Here is a 9,143-nt window from a genome sequence, read left to right on the forward strand (position 1 = left end):
CTCCTGGATCTTGTGGTACAGTGTGCTGTGTGTCTGGGAAAGCGAGATGGCTGCAAGGGGCAGTCCCGCGGGGGGTGGGCGGGTGGGGGGGGGTGTGACCAAGACCTGGCGCAGTTGCTCAACTCCGAAGGCGGGCGAGAGGAGCTGGTGACACCGCCGCTGATCGAACTCCTCTGCCTGGAAGAAACTCTCGCTGAACGGACAGTGGGATCGGCGAGCCTGCGGAGAAATGGAACGCAGTGAAGAGCAACGACACCCAGTGCACCCAATGACACCCAGTGACACCCAATAGCACCCATTGACATCCAGTGACACCCAGTGACACCCAATGGCACCCAATGGCACCTAGTGCACCCAATGACACCCAGTGCACCCAATGACACCCAGTGACACCCAATGACACCCAGTGACACCCAGTGGCGCCCATTGACATCCAATGACACCCAATGGCACCCATTTAGATCCAGTGACACCCAATGGCATCAAGTGACACCCAATGGATATTCTTAACACAGGGATAGATAGATAGATAGATAGATAGATAGATAGATAGATAGATAGATAGATAGATAGATAGATACTTGATTAGTACGGGTGTCAGAGGTTATGAGGAGAAGGCAGGAGAATGGGGTTAGGAGGGAGAGAGAGATCAGCCATGATTGAATGGCGGAGTAGACTGGATGGGCCGAATGGCTCCAATCACCCATGAGCGGTTGTGGGGAGTGCGAACTTACTCGAACATCGGCGAAGATTTTGCCATCTTCTTCGATGAACAGCTTGTGGATGATCTCAGTGTCGGCGATCATGAGGAACGGCTGGCGGCCCAGGAACAGTCTGTTTCGGGGTTGTTCAGACAGAAAGAGAGAGACACGTTGTCAGAGTGGACGTAAGGAGAAAGAAACCAGCCCGGCTGTCACAGAAACATAGCAACATCGAAACTAGGTGTAGGAGGAGGCCTATCCAGGCCACTGACATTCCCACTCTATCCAGGCCACCGGCATTCCCAATGCCACCCAATGACACCCAATGGCACCCTATGGCACCTATCCAGGCCACTGACATTCCCATTCTATCCAGGCCACCGGCATTCCCAATGACACCCAATGACACCCAATGGCACCCTATGGCACATATCCAGGCCACTGACATTCCCACTCTATCCAGGCCACCGGTATTCCCAATGACACCCAATGACACCCAATGACACCCAATGGCACCCTATGGCACCTATCCAGGCCACTGACATTCCCACTCTATCCAGGCCACGGCATTCCCAATGACACCCAATGACACCCAATGACACCCAATGGCACCCTATGGCACCTATCCAGGCCACCCACATTCCCACTCTATCCAGGCCTTTCACTAGTCAGTAAGTTTCAATGTGTCCCCCCCCCCCCCCCATCCTTCTAAACTCCAGCGAGTACAGGCCCAGTGCCGTCAAACGCTCATCATAGGTTAAATAAATCATAATCACAATAATATTTTATTAGCCAACTATGTTTTGCAACATACGAGGAATTTGATTTGCCACAGTCATACTAATTAAAAGCAACAGAACACACAAAATACATTTTAACATAAACATCCACCACAGTGACTCCTCCACATTCCTCACTGTGATGGAAGGCGGGAAAAAGTTCAATCTCTTCCCTTCTTTCCGTTCAAAAACAACCAAAACAAAAATAAAATATCCCAAATAACCAATGTTACAGCTCAACCTGCTCCAAAGCTTTAACAAGTTTCTTGGCTATCCTTTACAATAGACAATAGATAATAGACAATAGGTACAGGAGTAGGCCATTCGGCCCTTCGAGCCAGCACTGCCATTCAATGTGATCATGGCTGATCATCCCCAATCAGTACCCCGTTCCTGCCTTCTCCCCATATCCCCTGACTCCGCTATCTTTAAGAGCCCTATCTAGCTCTCTCTTGAAAGTATCCAGAGAACCTGCCTCCACCGCCCTCTGAGGCAGAGAATTCCACAGACTCACCACTCTCTGTGAGAAAAAGTGTTTCCTCGTCTCCGTTCTAAATGGCTTACACCTTATTCTTAAACTGTGGCCCCTGGTTCTGGACTCCCCCAAACATCGGGAACATATTTCCTGCCTCTAGCGTGTCCAATCCCTTAACAATCTTATATGTTTCAATGAGATCCCTTCTCATCCTTCTAAACTCCAGAGTGTACAAGCCCAGCTTCTCCATTCTCTCAGCATATGACAGTCCCGCCATCCCGGGAATTAACCTTGTAAACCTACGCTGCACTCCCTCAATAGCAAGAATGTCCTTCCTCAAATTATAGGACCAAAACAGCACACAATACTCCAGGTGTGGTCTCACTAGGGCCCTGTACAACTTCAGTTCCTACCAAGGTCCTATCCTGCAGTTGCTATTTCCCACTGGGGAATTGAATCTTCATCCTGCTACCTTCCAGGTGTTCAGGAGACATTTATTGTAACCAATGTACAAATGGCCTTACCCCCAGATATCTCCAAATGTGTCGTAGCTCTCTAGGTCGACGATGTGAATATCCTAGAGACGAGGAAAATAACGTGAGGTTTGAGGCAGCACGATGGAGCAGCGGTAGAGTTGCCGCCTCACGGCACCAGAGACCCGGGTTCGATCCTGACCACGGGTGCTGTCTGTACAGAGTTTGTACATTCTCCCCGTGACCTACATGGGTTTTCTCCGGGTGACCCTGGTTTCCTCCCACACTCCAAAGACGTGCAGGTTTGTAGGTTGTTTAAGAAGGAACTGCAGATGCTGGAAAATCGAAGGTAGACAAAAATGCTGGAGAAACTCAGCGGGTGCAGCAGCATCTATGGAGCGAAGGAAATAGGCAACGTTTCGGGCCGAAACGTTGCCTATTTCCTTCGCTCCATAGATGCTGCTGCACCCGCTGAGTTTCTCCAGCATTTTTGTGTGCCTCAGGTTTGTAGGTTAATTGGCTTTGATAAAATTGTAAATTGTCCCTATTATGTAGGATAGTGCTGGCGTACGGGACTCAGCTGGTCGGCACGGACTCAGTGGGCCGAAGGGCCTGTTTCCGTGCTGTAGTCCCCCCCACACACACACTCCACATACGTGCAGGTTTGCAGGTTAATTGGCTTGGCTTAAATGTAAAATTGTCCCCAGTGTGTGTAGGGCAGTGTAGTTTGCGGGGATCGCTGGTCGGCGCGGACTCGGTGGGACCAAGGCCCTGTTTCCGCGCTGTATCTCTAAACTAAACAAAAAAAACTAAAACCCCCGTATTAAAAAAGAACTTGCCCCGCACATCTCATTTAAACTTTTCCCCCTCCCGCCTTAAAGCTGCGCGCTTTTTGTATTTGATGTTTCCATCCAGGGAAATATATTATGGTTGTCTACTAGGGGCGCCAACTTCCTCACTCCCAAATAAGGGACAAAAGGTCAAACTACGGGACAACTTCCCGACGGCAATTCGTTGACCGACTGGGCCGTGGCTGGGTGAATGATGAGTTGGCCCGGGTGCTGGACTGCACACAAAGCCCAGCCGGCGGGCCAGCTGAGGAGTTTTGGCCCAAAGTCCGGCGCCCCGTCCAACTCATGAACCGATGATCGGTCATGAGATGGAAGGGTGGTGGTGTCGGCGGTAAGCGAAGGTCTGAAGGTCGGACAGCTGGCCGGGCTGCCGACCGACCGACGGGGCCACGGGCGAGGCGCTGCTGCTGCTGCTGCTGCTGCACTCCATGGGATGCACTACGTCGGGATCCGACAGTCCCCTGGGCCCCAAGTAGTAGCGGTCAAATACGGGACAAACCAATGTAGCCCAATCTACGGGATGTCCCGGCTAATACGGTTCACCTGCACCTCCTCCAACCTCATCTATTGCATCCGCTGCTCTAAGTGTCAGCTGCTCTACATCGGTTCGGTGAGACCAAGCGATGGCTTCGCCCAACACCTCCGCTCGGTCTGCAATAACCAACCTGATCTCCCGGTGGCTCGCCTCCCGCCAGGTGGCTCACCTTGCGGTAGAAGTCGGGGATGGATCCGAGGAAGAGTCTGGGTGAAGGACCGGGGATGTAGAGCTCCTTGAAGGTGCTGTACGGCCAGCAGACGTACCTGCAACGAGAGGGGCGGCAACGGTTCACATGAGGTGCGGCGCGGTTTGGCGGCAGCGTTAGAGTTGCTGCCTCGCGGCTCCACAGACCCGGGTTCGATCCCGACTACGGTTGCTGTCTGTACGGAGTTTGTAACTTCACCCCGTCACCTGCCTGGGGTTTTCTCCAAGATCTCCGGTTTCCTCCCACACTCCAAAGACGTGCAGGTTTGTAGGTTAATTGGCTTGGTGGTGAGAGTAAATTGTCCCTAGTGTGTGTAGGATAGTGTTGGCCGGCACGGACTCGTGGGCCGAAGGGCCTGTGTCAACGCTGTATCTCTAAACTAAACTAAAAAGGTATTGGAACAGGAGCTGCAACCTCATAAACTCAACCTCCATGTACACGTGGTACACAGACTCTTCCGGACGGCAAAAGTTGCGAACCGTGAAACAGGGATCGCTGGCCGGCACGGACTGGGTGGGTGGGCCGAAGGGCCTGTAGTTACCGCGCTGTATCTCTAACACGACAAGGCAATACTTACAGGCCGAATAGCAAAAGCACAAGTCCTCTCCATATCCAGGGGTTGGATGTGATCTCACACAGATAGAGCCAGGGCTCGGAGCTCACCAGGGGAACCAGCCAGGGTGGGATCAGAAATTCCTGGATCAGGTCCATTCGAAGACTGAAACTTAAAAAAGATTCATAGATAAAAGATGGTCTCGTCCATGTGTGCGATATGATGCATCACTGATTGCCACAGTTGGCCAAGTCAAGACAAGTCACATTTATTTATATAGCACATTTAAAAAACAACTCTCGTTGGCCAAACTACATACAATATAGCCCTCGCTCAGTGGACGTCAGGAAAGGCTTGGGAGTATAGATAAGATTTTGATAAGATGGTGACGTAGAACGAAGGAACAGTACAGGAACAGGCCCTTCGGCCCACAAAGCCTGTGCTGGACATGACACCAAGACTCCTATCTGCCTACACATAATCCATATTCATATCCATGTGCATCTCCAAAAGTCTCTTAAATACCATTGTGGTGTGTGTAGGAAGGAACTGCAGATGCCAGTTTACACCGAAGATAGACACAAAATGCTGGAGTAACTCAGCGGGACTGGCAGCATCTCTGGAGAGAAGGAATGGGTAACGTTTCGGGTCGAGACCCTCCTTCATCTCGACCTGCAACGTCACCCATTCCTTCTCTCCAGAGATGTTGCCCGTCCCGTTGAGTTACTCCAGCATTTAGTGTCCATCTTCGGTTGAAACCAGCACCTGCAGTTCCTGCCTCCACAAAAACAATTCAAGTCTGTCCAATTTATAGCTGATATATATCCCCTAATCCAAGTATCATTCAGGGAAACTGTGGAATTCTCTGCCTCAGGTGGAGGCAGGTTCTCTGGATGCTTTCAAGAGAGAGCTAGATAGGGATGTTAAAGATTGCGGAGTCAGGGGATATGGGGAGAAGGCAGGAACGGGGTACTGATTGGGGATGATCAGCCATGATCATAGAAACATAGAAAATAAGTGCAGGAGTAGGCCATTCGGCCCTTCGAGCCTGCACCGCCATTCAATATGATCATGGCTAATCATCCAACTCAGTATCCCGTACCTACCTTCTCTCCATACCCTCTCATCCCCTTAGCCACAAGGGCCACATCTAACTCCCTCTTAAATATAGCCAATGAACTGGCCTCAACTATCCTCTGTGGCAGAGAGTTCCAGAGATTCACCACTCATCTCGGTTTTAAAGGATTTCCCCCTTATCCTTAAGCTGTGACCCCTTGTCCTGGACTTCCCCAACATCGGGAACAATCTTCCTGCATCTAGCCTGTCCAACCCCTTAAGAATTTTGTAAGTTTCTATAAGATCCCCTCTCAATCTCCTAAATTCACATTGAATGGCGGTGCTGGCTCGAAGGGCCAAATGGCCTACTCCTGCACCTATTGTCTATTGTCTATTGAAACCTCCTATGCACCCTTTTCCAAAGCCTCCATGGTCTTCCTGTAATGGGGGCGTCCAGAACTGCACACAACACTCCAAATGCGGCATCATAACCTTCTGACTCTTAATACTCAATGCCCCGACCAATTAAGACAAGCATACCATACGCCTTTTTATACTCAGCAAAAATTGGACCGACACAAAACGCTGGAGAAACTCAACAGGCCAGGCAGCAGCTCTGGAAATCATGGATAGGTAACATTTCGGGTCGGGACCATCACAAAGCATCCTTTAGAAGCCCAATACGTCACCTCTCCATGTTCTCTCCAGAGATGCTGCCTGACTCTCCGAGTTCCTCCAGCACTTGTGACTTTGTGCCTTTCCTTGGTGAATCAGCATCTGTAGTTACTAGTTTCCAGAACCAGGGGCCACACACAGTTTAAGAATAAGGAGTAAGCCGTTTAGTACGGAGACGAGGAAACACTTTTTTTCTCACAGAGAGTGGTGAGTCTGTGGAATTCTCTGCCTCAAGAGGTCGGTGGAGGCAGGTTCTCTGGATGCTTTCAAGAGAGAGCTAGATAGGGCTCTTAAAGAGCGGAGTCAGGGGATATGGGGAGAAGGCAGGAACGGGGTACTGATTGGGGATGATCAGCCATGATCATATTGAATGGCGGTGCTGGCTCGGAGGGCCGAATGGCCTACTCCTGCACCTATTGTCAGTGTCTATTGACAGTGTACGACTGTTTATGTTTGCAGGAATTCATCGGGGAGGGGGTTGCTTGGGACATGATCAACCTTTGCTTTTAACACAGAAGCGCTGGCGAATGCGGACTAAATATAAAGTCCAAGGGCATAGAGAAGATGCGTTACAGGGGCCGTTACCTACTCAAGTTCGCTTCCAAACCACAGCTGTTGCAGATCTGAATGCGTCGCCTCTCAGCAATGCAAAAAGCTCTCAGCCTGACTGCAGCAGGGCGGGCGGTGTTGGTGGAGGTGCCCGCGGGCGGGTGGGCGAGCGAGCGAGTGGATGGGGCGCAGCCAGCGGCAGCTGCACAGGGCGGCGGTGGACGGAGCCAACACGGGCACGGCGTCGGGCCCGGACCCCCCACCCACCCCAACACCCGTTCTTAACCTGACATCTGGAGTATTGTGTGCAGCTTTGCTCCCCTAATTTGAGGAAGGACATTCTTGCTATTGGGGGAGTGCAGCGTAGGTTTACAAGGTTAATTCCCGGGGTGGCAGGACTGTCATATGCTGAGAGAATGGAGCAGCTGGGCTTGTACACTCTGGAGTTTAGAAGGATGAGAGGGTATCTCATTGAAACATATAAGATTGTTAAGGGCTTGGACACGCTAGAGGCAGGAAACATGTTCCCGATGTTGGGGGATTCCAGAACCAGGGGCCACACAGTTTAAGAATAAGGAATAAGCCATTTAGAACAGAGACGAGGAAACACTTTTTCTCACAGAGAGTGGTGAGTCTGTGGAATTCTCTGCCTCAGAGGGCGGTGGAGGCCGGTTCTCTGGATGCTTTCTGGAGAGAGCTAGATAGGGCTCTTAAAAATAGCGGAGTCAGGGGATATGGGGAGAAGGCAGGAACGGGGTACTGATTGGGGATGATCAGCCATGATCACATTGAATGGCGGTGCTGGCTCGAAGGGGCCGAATGGCCTACTCCTGCACCTATTGTGTATTGTCTATTGACCCGTATGAACAAAACAAAGCCCTGAAGTCCCTAATGCACCAAGGCCGTTCGTAGTTCATCGATGGAGTTTGTCGCGTTCAACAGCTTGATGGTTGTCGGGAAGAAGCTGTTCCTGAACCTGGATGTCACCGTTTTCAGGCTTCCCCATGTCAGCAGCGAGATGAGAGTGTGGTCAGGGTGGCGTGGGTCTACGACGAAGCTGGCTGCCTCTTTTTTGAGGCAGAGGCTCCTGTAGATCCCTTCGATGGTGGGGAGGTCGGAGCCGGTGATGGACCGGGTAGCGTCCACTATGATATGTCATCCCCTTTATTCTCTACATCTCTCAGCAAAGCTCTGAGGGCAATTACTCAATTGCTTATTAATTTGACAATTAACTGGAAAGGACATGGAGGCTGATCATATGTATGGAAAACTCAGCGGGTGAGGCAGCATCGATGGAGCAAAGGAATAGGTCGAGACCCGAAACGTCACCTATTCCTTCGCTCCATAGATGCTGCCTCACCCGCTGAGTTCCTCCAACATTTTTGTCCACCTTCGATTTTTCCAGCATCTGCAGTTCTTTCTTAAACATGACAAAGGGAATGACTTGTAGTGCAAAGTCAAGTCCAATGAAATAGTCCAATGGTCTCCAATGAGGTAGATAGTAGTTCAGGACTGCTCTCAAGTTGGTGAGAGGATGGTTCAGTTGCCTGATAACAGCTGGGAAGAAACTGCCCCAATGTGTCTCAATAATTCGATAGAGACACAATGTCCTTCAATTCGAATCGGGACTCACTCTGACAGTGGAGGAGGCCCAGGACAGAAAGATTCCCTCTCCCCTGACTCTCAGTCTGAAGAAGGGTCTCGACCCGAAACGTCACCCATTCCTTCTCTCCGCAGACGCTGCCTGTCCCGCTGAGTTACTCCAGCTTTTTGTGTCTATTTTTGGTGCAAACCAGTTCTTTCCCACATAAGTTCCCCGTGAATCTGGAGGTGTGGTCGACAGTTCGATTCAATCCAAGCGCATTCTTTGCAGAGTGAAAGGTACGTGACTTCAGATCCTTTGCCCTCAGGCGTTAGATTTTAAGTTGACATTTGGATTCACCTCACTTACACCTGTCGAACCGCACCAGTGTCATGGTAACCTTCCAAGGGTGTCTTACATCATGAGCAGAAATTAGCAGAGTTTACATCAACGGGGCGCAGCGGTAGAGTTGCTGCCTTACAGCGCTTGCAGCGCCAGAGACCCGGGTTCCATCCTGACCACGGGTGCTGTCTGTACGGAGTTTGCACGTTCTCCCCGTGGGTTTTCCCCGAGATCTCCGGTTTCCTCCCACACTCCAAAGACGTGCAGGTTTGTAGGTTAATTGGCTTGGTGTACGTGTAAATTGTCCCTAGTGGATGTAGGATTGAGTTAAGGGCCTGTCCCACTTTCACGACCTAATTCACGA

The 9,143-nt window shown here is 50.8% G+C and overlaps 1 protein-coding gene across 1 annotated transcript in view; it reads right to left on the bottom strand.

Moving 5' to 3' along the window:
* LOC116966784 (cytochrome P450 3A29-like) overlaps positions 1–8,831 on the bottom strand; it is a 16,142-nt gene extending 7,311 nt beyond the window's left edge. Inside the window, exons 1-6 of the mRNA XM_033013124.1 lie at positions 8,807–8,831; positions 6,892–7,057; positions 3,945–4,080; positions 2,480–2,532; positions 735–834; positions 106–219 (exon numbers count right to left, since the gene is read on the bottom strand). Of these exons, the coding sequence (XP_032869015.1) occupies positions 106–219; positions 735–834; positions 2,480–2,532; positions 3,945–4,080; positions 6,892–7,057; positions 8,807–8,831 (594 nt within the window). The remainder of the gene's footprint in view (positions 1–105; positions 220–734; positions 835–2,479; positions 2,533–3,944; positions 4,081–6,891; positions 7,058–8,806) is intronic.
* Positions 8,832–9,143: the final 312 nt, after the last annotated feature.

This window comes from Amblyraja radiata, chromosome 38 (genome assembly GCF_010909765.2).
Source record: "Amblyraja radiata isolate CabotCenter1 chromosome 38, sAmbRad1.1.pri, whole genome shotgun sequence".
Taxonomy (NCBI): Eukaryota; Metazoa; Chordata; class Chondrichthyes; order Rajiformes; family Rajidae; genus Amblyraja; species Amblyraja radiata.